The sequence below is a fragment of the Mirounga leonina genome, unplaced genomic scaffold (assembly GCF_011800145.1).
Source record: "Mirounga leonina isolate KUSES-001 unplaced genomic scaffold, KU_Mleo_1.0 Mir_53, whole genome shotgun sequence".
In the NCBI taxonomy this organism is placed as follows: Eukaryota; Metazoa; Chordata; class Mammalia; order Carnivora; family Phocidae; genus Mirounga; species Mirounga leonina.
Genome location: NW_023270807.1, coordinates 76,322,095 through 76,341,491, shown reverse-complemented (window position 1 = coordinate 76,341,491; position 19,397 = coordinate 76,322,095). Strand labels below are relative to the sequence as shown.

Below are 19,397 nucleotides of genomic sequence, written 5' to 3'. Positions count from 1 at the left end.
GTTACAAGAAGCACAACTTGTGACATTCTCTTCCTTAAAAGTTAGCGGTGCTAAAGAGGACTCCCCTTCATTCACAGAGTAAAGACAGCTAAGCAACTCATGTCCTGTGGTGTTTCCAGGCTCCATGATGGCCTCGATGAGACCTTGGTGTTTTCCCAACAGTAGACAGTGCATGGAAGCAATGCTAGCCTCAGTTTACACATGAGATTTAAACAGTTTGAACCTCAGTTTACACATAAATTTTTAAGAGTGAATTAAAAGAAAATTTTCCTATTAAAAACAGTTCATCATGGAAAAAATAAAACAAGACGAAATCAGAGAGGGAGACAAAATATAAGAGACTCTCAATTATCGGAAACAAACTGAGGGATGCTGGAGGGGAGAGGGTGGGGGGATGGGATAAATGGGTGATGGACATTAAGGAGGGCATATGATGTAACGAGCACTGGGTGTTATGTAAGACTGATGAAACAGTGACCTCTACCTCTCAAACCTATAATATATTATACGTTAATTGCATTTAAATAAAAATAAATATATTAAAAAAATGAGGAGAAATCATTTGCTTTATTGCATAAATGACAATTTCAAGAGTGTACAAGAGTTTGCATTAGATCTATAAACTGGAAGATAGGGTATTCACGTCCAGACATCATTCTAGAAATGGGCAGTTCAAATATATTTGATATAATAAGATTTAGAATGTTACAAATATCTACGTTTGAGGATTATAAAAAAGAAAGCAAAGATAGGAATTCTGCTTGCCCACTCAGTAACTCACAAAGATTTATGTAACAATTTCCACAAACTGAGCTCAGAAACAGAGCAGTGTTACATTTTCTATGAACACAAACCATGAAATACTAGGGATGGTACTTTATATAATGTTGTTTGAGGCAATCTACATAGGAACTATGATCAAGACTCAAAAATGCACAAATTTGATAGGTCTTACACTTCCCATCGCAAATTACACTGCTGTCGTAACTCACAAAGAAGTAATTGTAGTATTTTGTAAACTGCTCACTGCCTAGGACTGCAAATTGTTTAGCTAATCCATACAAACTTTTTGGCTGCAAATCTTCAATGCTGTAGGTCTGAGTCAGCACATACTCCAGCTTCCAATTGGATTCTCCCTTTAGATTTGCATCTGTCAGGTTCAAATAATACTGCAACATATCCTATGTCAAAAACAAAGCTTGGTTCATTCTTTGGCATATAAAGTACTGCACAGCAAGAAGAGTCCTTATTAGGATTTGTGTGACATTCTTCATTTAAAGTTGTAGTCATTTAAAAACAGTGAGAAAAAAAAAAAGTCCCAATAGAAAAATCTATATTACTTTTTTCTATGGGAAATAATGAAGGAACATAACAGAAAGTAATCTCAACTATACAGAGAGATGTACAAAATAAAAAGCTTTTGATTCACACGCCTCAAAAGTAACCACTGCTAATAAAATCACTGCATATAAATCAGCGGTGTGCTGAAGCTGCTGCATCAGCTCGCAGAGCCGACCGTCCAATTTTTAGCAGTCTTGCAAGTTAATTGACATCACTTGGGCAGCTTAAAATTGGCAGTGATGGGAGTATCTATATCATGGAAATCGGCACTGTAAATTAAAGTGGGTTTTGTCTCCCCAGTGAACAACTTGTTAAACCAGTGTATGTGTGTTTTTCTAGACTTTATGTACAAAACAAATATAAATATTTAGAATATATATACCTATTTACTATCTTTTTGGCTTTTTCAAAAAATGAAGTTATACAATGCACTGTTTTGCACTTTTAAAAATAATTCAGTGCTGGGCGCCTGGGTGGCTCAGATGGTTAAGCGTCTGCCTTCGGCTCAGGTCATGATCCCAGGGTCCTGGGATCGAGCCCCACATCGGGCTCCCTGCTCAGAGGGGAGCCTGCTTCTCCCTCTGCCTCTCTCTCTCTGTCTCTCATGAATAAATAAATAAAATCTTAAAATAAATAAATAAATAAATAAATAAATAAATAAATAAATAAATATAATTCAGTGCTATATCACGGCATCTTCCCATGTCAGTATGTGTGTGTATATATACACACATGCATATGTACATGTATACACATACATAATATATATAACATATATGTATATATACGTGTATGTGTATCTGATGTTCAGATCCCAAAATAGGAAACTAAGAGTTGTAAAAATAATTCAGTCAACTGTTTTATTTAATCTAATGCTTACACATTAAATCAGACTTTCCCTGCCCTTCTTCCTTCATAAAAACATGTTCTACAGAATGAGGGAGCTACCTCCTATTAAATTTATCTAGAAAAAAATGCATTTACATCAATAGAGCTTTAATTGAAAATTTCTTTTCAAATTATATTAATTAAAAGGGGCAGTACTCATAAGCAAAACACCCAGCCTTTCGAGGCTAAATTGATCTAAAACATAGTCGGGTGTAAGCTCCAGAGAACATGTGTCTCAAAAATAAATGTCCAGCTCAATTTATTTTCTTTACAAAAAAAAATCTGCCAACATGTATTGAGTGCTTACTATAAGCCAAGCATTTTTCTAAGTGTTTTACACATATCTGTTCACGTAATCCTGACAGCAACTCTGTGAGGTCAGTAATGCTTAGTTTAATCCTCATTTTACAGAAGAATAGACTGGGGGCAAGGAAGTTAGGTAAAACAACTCTTGAAAGAGTACGGCTTCAGAGTCTACAATGATCTGCACAACTATGTTTTAGGGAAGAGTAATTAGTAATAAATAGGGCTTAGTGAAAAGTTTCAGTATGTATACAAGTCCACAAATCAGGCCCTGACTAATGTGCTAAACAAATGTGAAGTCCTTAGGACAGAAACAACCTCCCCAAAGCTGACCTCCTATACCCATTCTTAGCAAATGCTGATACACCAAATATAAAAAAGAAGAAAGACATCATGAGATTTCAACATAGAAACAACTTACATAGTTAAGCTGAAAACATTCAACTAAACTAATGAAAACTGTACAAAGACATGCATAATTCTAAAATTGTGCCAACTTACCAATAATTTATAATCATGAGGATCATACTGAAATAGCCTGACGCCAGGATTGTTGGTCTGTTTTTGCAAAACACTCTTCACTGGGGTAACAGCAGGAGCCACAAACAAAGAATTTATTGGACTTCCTGGATAAAACATATGTACATAAACATATTTTTTAATTGAGTTTAACTTTATTAAAAATGTGAACAAATTCAAATTAAGAGATTAACAGACATCACAGCCAAATGACATATGGTCCTTGATGAATCCTGACTTGAAACAACTATAAAGAGACACTTTTGAGAAAATAGAGAAATCTTTATTATGATTTGGTATTAGATGATACCAAAGAATTTTTGTTGATCTTGTTAGGTAAGTCAATCATATTAAGATTATGTAAGCTAGTCATATATTTAGCAATGCATACAGAAGCACGTAGGGCTAAAATAGATCTAATGTTTGAGACTCACTTTCAAATACTTAAGGAAAAGAAAAAAGAATAAAAAAATGAACAGATAAAGCAAATGTGGCAAAATCTTGATAGGTGTCAAATATAAGTGATGGTACATGGGGGGTTGTTTTATTATTCTCTGCTTTGGGGCATATTTGAAAATTTTCATAATAACAAAATCCAAGTTATTACAAGTACACACACACACAAATACAAAACTAGTTTGTTCTATGCATCTACCTAGAGCAACATGCCAATAATGACACATAAGAATCTGATTAATGTCACCATGTTTTTATACATAGCTACTATAGGACTAAATTTCTGAGTAAAAAAAGATATCAAATGCTGAAAAATGGTCATTTTTTTTACCAAGCCTATTCATTGTAGATGAAAGAGGTAATGCATTTTGAAAACATTCCCCAACTGCTGAAAAAAATACGTAGTTTTTTTCCCTAGCTGACTACTCTAAAATCAGAACTCTTATTTTGTTAACTCCCAATTTCCTGTCCTTGTGAGGAGGTCATCTTTAAAAATAGGTAATCATTGTTTGTTTGATGTTCGAGCTTCTTCTATTTTTTTTTCTTCTAATTCTGAGTAAATGACAATGTTGATTTGCACTTAAAATTAAGTGCTTGATATATTTTAAACCAATGGTAAATTGTGCTTTGCTAATCAAATTCTGAGAAGTAAAACAAATCATATCACAAGAAATTTGAGTCTAGGAGGTAAATAACGAACAGCAGTATTTCTCTCAACGTGAGGATCTGAAAGAAAAGTTGAGTGAGCTGAGGGTTTCAGAGGGTTTCTTTGTTGACAGCGATCAAATGATGGTGGCCCCGTGGAACAAGTAGGGAGAAACCCAACTGCAGGCCTAAATATGAATTAGACACTTGACTTACAAGTATAAAAGATAATTCAGAAAAATCTGGGGCTGGCAGGTTGATTTAGTGAAACTTTTAATTTGCTGGCTCAATAAAAATTACCGGATACCCACTGCTCTGCTCTAGCATCTTGGATTGGGGAAATGCAAACAGAATATCCTATTACCTTTTTTATCAGAAAGAACCATCATGCTATCTCTGTGAGTGTGTCCATAAAATTGTCCTGCAATGACACTGCTGTATTTTCTGAAAATATCTATCAATTTCTCATTATGGACTTCCCTCATTGCCGTGGTGCTGCCGGAATAGGGCAGATACCCCACCGGAATATGTGCCATGATGTACACCTGGAAAAAGAAACACAAGGAAGACTGATGAGGATCTTTTTGCACACTTACCACAACCAAATGACATTTAGATACCCGAGATGGAAAGTATATTAATTAAAATTTAGAAAGCTAATATCCCATCTCTCCTATGCCCCCCAAAAGATGAAATTCTAAAACTATTAGTATCACTACATTTGCATTTGACTCATTTAAACTACACTGTTGATGATATTTGGTAACTGTGACCTTGGTCACAATTTTTTTTTTAATAAAAAAACAGATATCAATCAGTCCTCAAGCATTAAAAGCAAAGCAAAATCAAACAAACACAGCAGAGTTAATTAAACCATAAGGTGTTTCGTGTGAAAACATCTTCATATTTTAATACTTTTATTAATACCTGACCCCACTCGAGTTAATAAATGCACACATTTAGCCCCTGTTTATCCCCAGATAGATTTTGGTCTCTGGGATCTACCTTCTCCTTATTTTGCTGAGAGGTGTTCAGTGTATTCTCCAGCCATTCAAACTGATTTGCTGGGTCAGTCTCATTCAGAGTCACAATATTTGGGCCATAGTACAAGTTTGTGTTTAGACTGATGATCCTAAGGTTCAGATTAGGTGATACTTTCTGTGAATAAAAGCCCCCTATAAAAAGAAATTTAAGACACACTCTAGAAAAACACACGTAGAGATTCACAGCGACTATGAAAGCAAATTCTTAATTATGGCTCACAAGCCAGTCAGGAAGGTTATACTTATTTCTCATTATTTAGTTTGTATGTACACAGGCTGTTCTTAAATAAGAATCAGGTTTAATACTGAAAACCTACTGTGTGCCAGGTCCAGCAGCAGCCTTCCCACATCCCGAGCTAATCATAATAGTTGTATCCAATATTCAGATGAAACATGAATTGTTTGGGCGCTAGGCCACGAGGTATCGAATTTTAGACAAGAAATATTAGTGCATCAACTTCTACCTCTGCATGTTTGGGTAGTTAAGATGAGAGATAGCATGAAATATAAAATGCAAAGAATGGGAACACAGCTGGACCTTGCCAGAGACTGCCTTGGAAGAGACGTCAGGTAAACCTGCGCTGCTACAGTCTCCGGGGGGATGAGGCTTAAAGGCAGAACCCCACTCACACCCACGAGCCGGTGATGACAACACCCAAGGAGCTGCTGCAGTGGTACTTTTAGAGCTGGTCCCTGACCTTGGACCTGCTCGCTTTGCCCTGGGTCCGCTTGCCACCCCTGCCTCTCTTCAGCTTTCAAATATGACTTATGGCCTCCAGAAAAACTGGGCACATCCAGAATGAATACACCCAAGCAAACATTAAAGATCTTAGTTTAAACAACATGAATAAAAAGAGAGACAAATTAAGGATGAATAAATCTTTCACTTACCTTTCCGTAAAGTATGAATAGCTTCTTCATCTAACCAGGGTTTCCAGAGATCTGCTACTGCATTGTATATCTTGCTGGTGACCGCAGGCAGTTGATCCTGGCCACAAACAATATAACCCACCATTGAAACTTTAAAGACACGTGGATTAACTAATTTAAACATTACTTGAGCACATACCACTATGTTAGACATCCGGAGATGCAAGGATGAATACTAGATAGACGTAACCTTCAAGGAATTTATAACTCAAGGAGACAAAAAAAATATATAATCAATCACCTATAAGACAATGTGCAAGGTGATACTACAAAGGTTCTAGGAGGATAGAGGCGTGAATAATTGAGTCTGGCCCACAGCATCGGGGGGAAAGTGAAGAGAACATACAAACCAGGCCTTGAATAATGATTTCATCAAGTTGACAAGAAAGGGCATCAAAGCAAAGACAATGACCCAGACACCAACATGCACAGTGTAATTTACAGAGAAAAGCACTTTTGCTGGTTGGCCAGGATATAGGATAGATGTGGGAGTGAGCTCATTAAACAGACACAGAGGCAGGTTTGAGCCTGAACATGCATGCTGGTATAGCACGCTGAGGGAATGGAGAAAACTTCATGGTTTTAGAACTAAACAATGTCCTCTGAAATGCTCACCCCAGTATAAAACTTCTGAACTTCTTGAATGAAAATTTATAACCACATGATTTTGATTTGAAGATGTCTCTTTATATCAACAGGTTCTGATTTTTTTTTTTTAAGATTTTATTTATTTATTTGACAGACAGACAGAGACAGCGAGAGAGGGAACACAAGCAGGGGGAGTGGGAGAGGGAGAAGCAGGCCTCCCGCTGAGCAGGGAGCCCGATGCAGAGCTCGATCCCAGGACCCTGGGATCATGACCTGAGCCAAAGGCAGACACTTAACGACTGAGCCACCCAGGCGCCCCACGGTTTTGATTTTTTTAAACAATATGTGTATAAAACATTTTTATTATCATAAAGTATTTTTTATCATCCTATTTTATCATATTATAATAGTCTTTATGGTGACATAAGCTTCAAGGAAGGAAAAATACCCCAAACTTTAAGAAAATACATACTGAATAAAAATGCACAAATCATGTGTGAAATTTGGTAATTATTCCTATTTTTTGTTTTAAAAAATTGTATTAATAAACTGAAGCCATTTTCTTCACTCTCCTTACATTCTTCTGTATATTGGTAATATGGACCTATCTCTTAAAGGAGTTTTCCTGTCAGCATTAGTTAAAATGCTTAGTTAGTTTTCAAGATGACACCCAAGTCACTATTCATTCCTAATACATATCTCTAATACATGATGAAAATATAAGTACATTCAGGGAATGTAATAACCAAATGACTTGTTCTAACTAGAACTAACTATCCTAAGTATATTTTCAATTTATGTAAGATATCAGAATCATCTGTCTGAAAATCATACAATGACTTATAAATCAATCCCAATTCTGATTAAAAATTGGTTGTCATCAACATCAAAAACTTAAAAGTGTTAGCCATGCCAACATACTGGTATGGTCATGTATAATCTTAAAATTACATAAAGTTACTCTAGACTCTTCTCTCAACTTTAGATCTGAGAACTATGAGCACCAGAGAAGTTAGATGATTCATCCAGGGACAGCTGATCAGTTCCAGAGCTCAGTCTAAATCCCAGGTCTTTCGACCATCACTCCGATGTCCAAGTATCTGGTGTACCATGCCATCATCTCAGTCCTCTTTGGCTGTGACATGAGCACTGCCGAGAAATGAGGTACAATGAGAAGTGACTCACTCATAAGTTTGTTAGCGCCAGTCTGGCTAGTGTAGGAGTAAATGAGGACCCTGGCCCAGACTGCTTCCTTGGGTGGCGACTGGAAGGAATCCCTGGGCAGCCCACGCTAATATCTACTTCTGATGTAATGGGTGGGGATGTGCATCTGTATATGTTTGCTTATGTAACTAGGTTTATGTGCATGTTTATGAGATTATAATGGAGAAAAAGTAGTTAACAAATTATTTGCTCAATTTGTTACTAACATATCTGTTACTAACATTCACCAGAATTCGACCTCGGCTCTCCGTCTGTCAGAGAATTTGTTGTGGGGCTTTCATGTTACATTTGACATTTCTGAAACTGGGGTGGAAGGGTGGAAATAGAATAGTAGAAAGAAGATTTTCATATATAAAGTCATAAGCTAGAAAGAGAAAAAAATTAACTCTTTACGGTGTACAGGCTGCCCAATATACCCTAGCTATACATATAATAGGATGTATTTTATTTTATTTTATTTTTTAATATTTTTATTTATTTATTTGAGAGAGAATGAGAGACAGAAAGCACGAGAGGGAAGAGGGCAGAGGGAGAAGCAGACCCCCTGCTGAGCAGGGAGCCCGATGCGGGACTCGATCCCGGGACTCCAGGATCATGACCTGAGCCAAAGGCAGTTGCTTAACCAACTGAGCCACCCAAGCGTCCCAATAGGATGTATTTTAGAATTTAGATATCATCTATATCTTTGAATTATTATAAGATTTGGCTTCACAAAAAGAAGACAGAAATAAAAGTAAAATGAAACAAATCCCCAGAGGAGGTAGGAAAAATGTACCCCATGTCACCGCTCACTGTGCAACTGCCACTTCCCACTTACTGAGGGCCTAGTATGTGCCAGGCAAGAAGCCATGGCCTTTTCGTGTAGTATCACTAATTCTCACAAAAACTTCCCTGGACAGCTATTTATTGCTGCTATTTATAAATGAGTGACTTATGGGTCAAGGGCAGTAAGTGAATTATCCAAGTTGGTCAAGCTGTTAGTAGTAGAGCAGGATGGGGTTTTACATTCTAGTGAATACAACCCTAAACCCCATGTGTTCTCCATGACACCATTCTGCATGTCACCTAAAGCATATAAAAACAATGTGCGCAGGGTGCCTGGGTGGCTCAGTCAGTTAGGCGGCTGACTCTTGTTTTCGGCTCAGGTCATGATCTCAGGGTCCTGTGATTGAACCCCTCGTCGGGCTCCACGCTCAGTGGGGAGTCTGCTTCAAGATTCTCTCTCTCCCTCTGTCCCTTCCCCCTCTCACTCTCTCTCTCTCTCAAATAAATAAATCTTAAAAAAAACAAAACAAAACACCAACATGGCTAACCTCTGGCTTCTAGAGATTGTTCATCCCCAAGCCTTTGCCCTGTGTGATCTACCATCTTAGCAGTAACAAAGTTGACCACCGGCTTACAGGATGACTTGGCAAAGACTAACATATTGTTCATTTCAAGCCTGGAGGCCAGTGCCAAGAAATTACTTGAAACTTAAGCTCATCCTAGAGTACAACTTTTCAAAATCACTCTACTTAGGTGATCAAACCCCTCATGAAGCATTCTTTTGACATGAGATGGAAAAGACATTCTAAGCAAGGAGATAAATCTAGACAAAGAGAGGTAGGAAAGTAAATGCCATGTTCAGGAATACTGAGCATGTGAATCTGGCAATAACAAGGGATAAATGAGCAGATGTTAGTCTAATTGAACACCAAAGATCCAGGATGTGGGCTCTACCACTAAGCAATTGTGAGCACGTGAACAAACAACGTGACGTTTCTGGGCCTCAGTTTTCCCATCTATAAAATGAAGACCAAGGATCAGCAAATTTTTCCTATAAAGGGCCAAATAATAAGTATTTTAAGCTTATGGGCCATACAGTCTCTGTGGCCACAATTCTACTCTGCTGTTCTAGCACAAAATCAGAAATCAGCCACAAGCAATACAGAAAGAAGAGCCACCGCTGTGTTCTGATAAAACTTTATTAACAAAAACAAGTGGCAGACCCAATTTGGACCACAGATCACAGTTTGTCAAGCCCTGAACTAAAAAATGATCTCTGAGCTCTCTTGAATCTGTACAAGTCTAAGATTCTACATTACTCTAAGAGGACCCTATAGGCAAGGCCCAGCATCCAACTGTTATGTACAGGCTGCTTAACAAATGGCCACTCTAATAGGTTGAGACCTGGGCTTATCAGCCATTAAATATTCTGAACACAATCTCTGTCTTGAATCACATCTTAATTAGATAAACTAGACTTGAACAGGAACCTCCCTCTTTGGTTCTTATGATAGTTTGCTATGTTTTGGGGTTTTTTAATATTTTTTATTTATATATTTGAGAGAAACAGAGATAGCGAGACAGAGCATGAGCAGGGAGGAGAGGGAGAAGCAGGCTCCCCGCTGAGCAGGGAGCCTGATGCGGGGCTCGATCCGGGGACCTGAGCTGAGGGCAGACACTTAACCAACTGAACTGAACCTATGTTTTTGTTTTTAATCATAATCTAGCATAGGTCAGACTGTGGAGAACTTTGTATGTCTGATAGAAATTCTGCAAGATGTGAACATTTGTCAATATTAAACTTCTTTGCTAACCTTATTATGGAAATGTGAATGAACAACAGAATTATTCAAAAGAATGTAGAAATTGAGGAAGAATATGAAGGGAAACAAGAACCAATAATCCACAAACTAGGCAATTTGCTTCCATAACTCACTATGAACATAACTTTTTTTATGGATTATTAAGAGTCACTTTAAAGTCTCCAAAGCACTTGTCTTACCTTCTTCAATAGTTATTAAGAGCACACTCCCCTACCTCCATGAGCCCCGCTCCCACTCCCTACCATCAGCTAGTTATTGTCATAGTTTTGACAGTCCTGATGGGAAAAATCCTTTAAACACTTTTGGAAGTTGAAATCAAATTCACCTGTGGCCAGTAGTCATGATTACCCAGCGCAGGGAAAACCTGGAGATTTGGAAAGACACTCCGGATGGTGGTTGTCATATTAGCAATTACATCTATGACTTTGTCTGTTGAGAGTTCATGCACTGGAACATGAGGTGGGCTATCCCTGAAAAGGAGACAGAATCACAGAGAACAAAATCAATTTCTAAACTTCTTTTTTTTAAAGACTTATTTGTTTATTTTAGAGAGAGAGTGCAGGCAGGGGGAGGGGCAGAAGGAGAGGGTGCAAGCAGGGGGAGGGGTTGAGGGAGGGGGAGAAAGAATCCTCAAGCAGACTCCCTGCCAAGTGTGGAGGCTGGAGTGGAGCTCGATCCCAGGACCCTGAGATCATGACCTGAGCTGAAATCAACCGAGTCACCCAGGCGCCCCGAGAATAAAATCAATTTCTCTATTAAGTCACTAGATTTATGCATGATGTCTTGTTACCCTGAGGGTAAATTGCACACTTCCACAACAAAACAACAGATGATTTTTAAGAGTTGATAAACTACTCTTCATTTACCTTTCTCCCATAGAGAGTCCTATTTTAAAAAAATTGGCGTAATACAAATACAAGCCTATTACACCGCTTGACTGAAGATTTATGAGAAGCAAATATTTTAGCAACTAAAAGCACAGATTCCAGAGCTAAAATGCCCAGCTTTGCCATTTACTAGCTATGTGCCCTTGAGCAAGTTACTTAGATGCTCAGCCTTCATCTCTTCATCTGTAAAATGGGAATAATAATAATATCAATTGCAAAGATTAAATGAGTTATAATGTATAAATTAGTTAAATAGCACCATGGTCATTAGAGCTGGCACAGGAAATCTAGACCTCGTCACTCTGTCATGGCAGACAGAATTAATTAATTATACCACCAGGAGACGATATGTACAAAATTGCTATCACAGGTTAAGTCCCATTATAGCCTTTTATTTTTGATTATCTAATCAAGACCTATTATCACATTAATAAACACCTCAAAACACTGATGTAAGTGTTCTGTTTGTGGAGTCATCTCTTAGCTAACATCGACATTTTTCTAGAGCCTGTATTCTAAAAAAAATAAAAATTCTGAGACTTCTAAAGTCTTCCTTATCTCTAATAATCTAATGATTAATTTGACATAGTATTTTTTTTAAAGATTTTATTTTTATTATTTATTTGACAGAGAGACACAGCGAGAGAGGGAACACAAGCAGGGGGAGTGGGAGAGGGAGAAGCAGGCTCCCTGCAGAGCGGGGAGCCCGACACGGGACTCGATCCCAGGACCCCGGGATTATGACCTGAGCCGAAGGCAGTCGCTTAACCGACTGAGCCACCCAGGCGCCCTTGACATAGTATTTTTAAAACCCAAATAATTCTTAACTTAAAACCTAATTAATCTTCATAGGAATTCAGCATTCTAATGAAGCTTAGGACACCATAGATAAATATTGAGTAACTAATGGTATTTATATAGTCACTTACCCTGTCCATATCATGAAAGATGCTTCTTGTCCTGAACTTTTAATAAAATCAAATGCTGACAAAATAAGGTGATATGGAGAATCACACAGAACATCTCCAAAAGGGCCAGGATTGGAGGCATTGGCGCCTTTAGATGAAGCACACACTTTTGTGTGGTCATCTGTGATGTGGTAAGTAGGGTCTAAGTGCAAGTCAGTCACATGCCAAAACTGTCCTGTTGATTAGAAAAGAAATGGTGTTAAATCCACTTCCCTTTAGCAATTTCCATAAAAATATTTACAGTAAAACTAGAGAGAGTCCTCCCTGTGATGGAGGAAAGCCTTAATGATTGAAATGTTCATTTGCCCCGAAGGTAAATACAATACTTCTCTGTCAGAAGATGAGGATTCCAAAGATAGTAAGAAGAATTTACTAAAATTTACTACTTACATGTGTCAGAACTCATGAGCTCAGGGACGGCACGACTACCTAACAAAGATTACATAACAAACATAAGTTGCATAATGAAATATAGGGAGATATCCTTCTGGGAGGTCACTAATAATATATATTGTGTCTTAGTATGTTTCCCTCCTTGTAGAATTTAAGGTTTTATAGTTTATTTATTTTCTTCTTGTGGAAAAATTGACACAGAAACATGATGTGGTCTGTTAGGGTTTCACAGTGAATAGATTGCAGAACCAGGAACTAAATCTCACTCCTGCTTTCTTGAAAATCCTTGCCTCTCAACATTAATGGAAAAAGAATATAAATTTTTAATACTAGCTTTAAGCCAAAAGTAGGGATTGCCAGAAGCTCCTAAAAGGTACTAAATACAGGAAAATCTCCTAGTGTACACTTGTATCAAATGTTACTAATATTAAGGAAAGCATTTGTTAAAGAAGATGAAACCTCAGGGAGAAACTGAGAACCCATCTGAGAACATGGGAAAGATTCTTTAATTGAAGGAAATACAAGTACAAATAATCATAGTAGTACCTCTCTTTATTAAGCATTTGTGCCGGGCATTATAATAAGGAAACTAAATATACTATGTCATTTCATTCTCAAAACTTGAAGTAGGAATCACTGTTCTCATTTTAGAGTTGAAAAATGAATGCTGGGTCAATTAGGAAATTTGCTCAGGTATACACAGCTAATAAATGGCAGAGTCAAAATCTGAACCCCATTTTGAAAGGTCCTCCAGTTTGTTTATACCTAATTTACATATATCATCTATGATTTTGCTGCCTTCTTATTTGCAATTAATAAATTATTTTAATATTGAGGCTTTTTCACACTTTGAATTTTGAGTTCACTCTGATGATGTCTAATTTATATCAGAAACACATCGGAAGTGGCACAGCAGCTGGTCCTACACCAGAAACGTGGAGCAAACAAGTGGAAGGCGAACTTGTATCTGTCTGTACAAAGATGACGAAGGCTGAGTATGGATGGGAGCAAACACCTGAAAAGAACCCAAAGCTGGGATAATAAAGCAAAAAACTGAAAACTGTTAACTTGTTAAGGTGAAAAAAGTATGTTATATCTGGGTTATTTTTTCTCCACAACATTGTTACAATTTTATAACTTATTTAAGTTGACAGCTAAGAAGTGGTAGACAAAAGATCCAGGAGAAAGTAGACATAAAGCAGGCTTTATGATCAGTTACTTGGTATTCCGTCCCCATTTGAAAACATTTGTCAAGAGAGATTTAGTTTATTCTTTAACGTAGAAAAATGCTCTAGCTTTGATTTTTAGCTTAGACATACTTTAGCCAGAACACAAAATAGGGTTAGCAAGCAGCTCAGAATCATCCTGGAGGCTGTCCTTCTTGGCATATAAATATATAGTACATCTTACTTTTATGCAAACATGTTTTTTTAATTACTTGTAGAATGTTAAGGAACAATAAACTGCAAACAGAACAATATAGTGTTGTGATTAAGAGTGGGGACTCCAGAATGAAACTACCATGACTTTCAATCCTGAGTGACGCTTGTTTGAGCTTGGTTGAGCTACCAACTCTTGGTTTCAGCTCAGGTCATGATCTCAGGGTCATGGATCCAGCCCCGCATGGGGCTCCACGCTCAGTACAAAGTCTACTTAAGACTCTCTCCCTCTCCCTCTGCCCCTCCCCACCCCCCTCTTTCTCTCTCTCTCTCAAATAAATAATCTTTAAATATCAATCAATCAATCCAAGTTCCACTTACTAATCTAATGGTGTGATCTTGGCTTGTTTTATATGCAGAATGGGAATATCACTGCCTCCTATATGAGAGTTAAGTGATTTAGTAGAATAAAGCTCTTAGGAGATACCTGGCATCTAGTAAACTCAATGTTAGTTATACTATTATTATTTTGACCCCAAGCTTGAATTTGAGATTGAACCTCCTCATCTCCAAGTAAGAGTTAGAATTTATCAAGTACTTACTCTAAGTTTTGTACTTTTTTTTTATGCTTTACATGCATTAACTCATCATTATTTTCAATTTACAGGAAAGGAATTGCAGCACATAGAGATTAATTCAAATCACATGTGTCATATACAACAGAGTCGAGCTAGGGATTCAGGAAATCTAACACCAGGTTCCATGCTGCTCTTAACCACTGAACTGCTTGCCTCTCTGTGTGTGCTCATCTTCAAATGTCCTTCCGTCCCACTTGCCTCATGTAAAATAGATGACAACACTTGCACGAGATACCGTGATGATTAAGGAACATGAGATAATAAATATACTAAAATTTTATAAACCCAAACTGGAAACACATTAAGAACACATCTCTAGTACCTAGATTTATGTATCCTCAGCATCTAGAAGATGTCTGACCTATAGTGGGCCCTCAATAAACATTCTTTAATTAGGCACAGACAGATTTCAGGATTTCCTCCAGATCACACAGTGACTCAGTAATGAAAGCTGAACCAGAACCAGTCTCTCCAGACTTCCAGTAGAGTGCTCTTTCCACTACATTGCATTGCCAGATCCAGATAAGTGAGGGGATAATTACTGAGATGCACTGAAGGAAGTCTTTAAATAGAAGCCAAGAGGAGCTCAGCCAGGTTCTTAGCCTGGGATTTATGAATAATGAACCTCTGGAGGCCTCACCTTCCACCTATAGTGAAATTATAAAGTACAGTGTGTGTGTGTGTGTCTGTGTGTGTGTGTGTCTAAGGCCACAAACCTGGCCTGTGGCAGAGCCCACACTCTGCTACAGATTCTCTGGTTTGCAGTCCCAAGTTCTTTTCACTACACGATGATTTCTCTCTTATTCTGCAGATAAAATTCAACAAGATTTCCACAAATGGATATGCACATGCATGTGTGTTTTGTCAACATAGCTAGATAAATGCTCAACACTATACCAAAAAAAACCCTTATAATTTATCTAAAAACATTAAAATTTATCCTAAAGAACGTAGTAAACCATAATTCAGATGTTTAGACACATGATTGTTTCAAATAGGTATTTTTGTTTGTTTGCTTATGTCAGTTCCTACCAAATACTCCTGCAGGCCCTGACCTACTAATTCTTTTTTTTTTTTAAGATTTTATTTATTTATTTGAGACAGAATGAGAGAGAGAGAGAGCACATGAGAGGGGGGAGGGTCAGAGGGAGAAGCAGACTCCCCGCTAAGCAGGGAGCCCGATGCGGGACTCGATCCAGGGACTCCAGGATCATGGCCTGAGCCGAAGGCAGTCGCTTAACCAACTGAGCCACCCAGGCACCCCTCTTTTTTTTTTTTAAGATTTTATTTATTTATTTGAGAGAGAGCACGCACAAGCAGGGGGAGTGGCAGGCAGAGGAAGAGGGAGAAGGAAGCTCCCCACAGAGCAGGGAGCCTGATGCGGGACTTGATCCCAGGACCCTGGGAGCATGACCTGAGCCACAGGCAGATGCTGAACTGACTGAGCCACCCAGGCACCCTTAATTCTAAAGAGCTGTAGACAAACACACCCACATAAGGTCTCCCTGGGTTGTTGTCCTCTGACCCCTGGGACTTGACAGGACTGGGAATTTACATACACACACACACCAAGGAAGCAGAAGCCAGTCAAGGTGGGTATTGTAAAGGAAGCAATTTGGGATGGGGTCAGGAGGAAAGAGAAGGTCACATCAAGTGGAAAACATATAAAATAATATATCCAGTGAAACTGCTGAGTCGACACATCAGCAGGTCTTTAAACCCCAGTTACTGCATCCCTACCCCCTCCCTAAGTGACAGCCTTGTAGCTTCCCTATCAAAATGGGGAAGTGTAAGTGAAGATTCCCTACACATCAGAAAGTTGTCGTTGAGGCATTCTGCAATCAAATCCTTAAAGCCAAACAGCAAATTCGCCATTCGGTGGTCCCATGCAAGCCGGGACATTTTATCTCAAAATCCTAAACAGTCCCATAATTAAAGAAAAACAACACTAGCTTTGATAAAAAGAGAAACCAGCATGCGTAAGTATTTTGGGACAATTTCTTGTTATGACTGACAGTTGGGAAACCAGATTCACAGTTCTTGCTTTCAACTGCCTGACAGCTGAGTCATGAGAACTTGGCTCTCAGACAAAGAGGAGGGACTTTTTTCAGAGCATTTCCAAAGTCGTGTGAGAGAGCAAGGGCATCAGAGAAGAGAGGAGGTTTCAGCACCAAGCACTGTGCTGAGTTTCAGAGACCGCTTTGCCCAAAACACAGAACAGAGCTCCACCTATCAACATTTTCCGCCTCTAATTAACAAAGCAATTCTTTTCAAAGGGAGTCAGGGAGGCGGGGGTACCTTGATCTTTGAAACTGAAGGCTCAAAAGGCATTCAAAAATCTTAAAATTCGTTAAACAGGTTGTTGGGCCCCCATTCTCAGAGTTTCGTACTCCACAGGTCTGGGGTGGGTTGGAAACCTGCCTTTCTAACAAATTTAGGTGATGCTGATGCTGCTGGTCCCGTACCATATTTTGAGAACCCCTCCTGCAACAGTGTTAAGAATGAATAAAATTGGGGCGCCTGGGTGGCTCAGTTGGTTAAGCGACTGCCTTCGGCTCAGGTCATGGTCCCAGGGTCCTGGGATGGAGTCCCACATCGGGCTCCCGGCTGCTTCTCCCTCTGACCCTCTCCCCTCTCATGCTGTTTCTCTCTCTCTCTCTCTCAAATAAATAAATAAATAAAATCTTTAAAAAAATTAAAAAAAAAAAGAATGAATAAATTGGTCCCACCCACAGAGAACCCCGTGGCATCCAGGTCCCACGAGTTCTAACATAGACTAAGAGGTGGGTAGCATCGGGACTGTGATGGTCCTCTGCTGGAGGAGTGGGAAGAAAAGGCCACCACACCCCGGCGAGCAGGACAGAAGACACCCCGAGTCCCACTGAAATGTACACCCCTGTGGGGAAGAGAAAACTCCGCAGCTCCCCTACGCTCTGGGCAGATCGAGCCCTCTGGGAAGGCGGGACATGCAGCTTCTAGCTTGGGTTTTCCTTGGTACAAGCAGAGATCTCCTTCCTTCCTCCGGGGACAAAGACCCGGAGGAATCTGGTCTCCGCAGCCCCCTGCAGCGCCCCCCACTGGCAAGGATACTTCCCCAGCCCGACCTCCCGCCGGTCGCTAGGCGCTCTCGCCCCGCAGTCGCCCTCCTCCTCCCAGCGCTCCGCGCGTCTGGGGCTCCGCTCCCCCGAGCCCCGGCGGGGGCGCACTTCTGCCCCCAAGCACTTCTCCTGACTGCGCGGGCGCTTTAACCCGGCGCTCTCCGGCAGACTCACCCATGGCCGGAGCGGGACCCGGGCTGCCGCCGGGCGCCAGGGGCAGCCCGAGCCCGGGACGGCCGTGCCAGGCGACCAACAGGCAGCAGACGAGCGCACCCAGCAGCGCCATCGCGGGTCGAGGCCACGAGCCGGGGAGCCTGGGGCTGCCTAGCCCGGGGGTGGAGGGAAGGCAGAAGGCTGAGGGTGTAGACGCCCAGCGGTCACGTGCGAGGGCAGATTCCGCAACGAGTGGGTTCGTTTGACCTTCTGCAACTGTCTAGCGATTATCTGCCCTCTTATGTCTTCGCGTCAGTGACTGGCCTAGGAAGGAATGTGCTTGGGCAAACCCCAAGCAGATCATCTTTCCTAAACACCACTGGCACCAAACGGATGGGGCTCCTCTGCGGAACACACGCAGAGAACCTTGAAGTATCATAATTTGGAGTAGGTCATCAGAAGTTTTGGATAGCACAGTGGATCTCAAAGGGCGGTCCCTAGACTAGCAGCACCGGAACCACCTGGGAATTTTAGTTAGAAATGAAAATTCCCGGGTCCCATCCCAGATCAATGACTTCGGAAACTCAGGAGGGAGCGTAGGAGTAGTCCAGTAATTGTGTTTTTAATAGCCCTCCAGGTGATGCTAAAGTGATGGTGATGTTTGAGAACACTGCTCAAAGACACTAGGTTTTAGTTTTTTTGGTTGTTTGGGGGTTTTTGTTTGCTCAACTGAGTTAGAACAATGTCTCAGAACTGTGCTTTAGGCGGTCCAGAGATACATGAAAAGCATAGAGCTAGTTGATTTTACTCTTCTAAGGAATTTTTGAAGATACTCAGTCTGACAATAGAACCAAGATCCCCAAACTGCTTTGGGTTCTGTGCTCCTTCTTTTACCATTTATGATATGAGGATGCTGGTCTCTTTAAGATAAAAAGCATATAGCTTAAATTTGTAGGGCATGGAATTCCTTTGGAGAAGAAAATATCCTGCAGAATGACTAACCTCATAAAAGAGGTTGTTAAATGTATTTGTTTCTCATCAGAGGAAACCTTATATTGTGTCCTGTGTAATTTAATGGGACAGTGCCACATGAAAGGGGCTTTGAAATGGGAATCGAGGTGCCTCCATCTAGTTTCATGTATTGTCAGAGTGCTTAAGTCCTGCCTCAGTTTTAGGATAATTCAAAAGCCTAGAGAACCAAAAAGCTTTCCAGTGGTGGACAGAACGGTCTTTGGAATTTCTCAGTCCACAACCTCAAAAGTCTGGAGGAAAATGGGCAGGGGAAAAAATGGTGGACAGATGAGAGAGTAACTTTAAGGACAGCAAAATAACTTGTGTGTTTCTAGCCCAAACATT

The 19,397-nt window shown here is 39.8% G+C and overlaps 1 protein-coding gene across 1 annotated transcript; it reads right to left on the bottom strand.

Moving 5' to 3' along the window:
• Positions 1-548: 548 nt before the first annotated feature.
• On the bottom strand, positions 549-18,296 carry SMPDL3A (sphingomyelin phosphodiesterase acid like 3A). Its single transcript, XM_034990485.1, has 8 exons — positions 18,063-18,296; positions 12,342-12,555; positions 10,851-10,995; positions 6,087-6,183; positions 5,158-5,327; positions 4,517-4,697; positions 3,034-3,158; positions 549-1,181 (listed from the first exon to the last, which is right to left on the bottom strand). Exons 1-8 carry the CDS (start codon positions 18,172-18,174, stop codon positions 864-866), a joined length of 1,362 nt encoding a protein of 453 aa, XP_034846376.1. The 5' UTR covers positions 18,175-18,296; the 3' UTR covers positions 549-863.
• Positions 18,297-19,397: the final 1,101 nt, after the last annotated feature.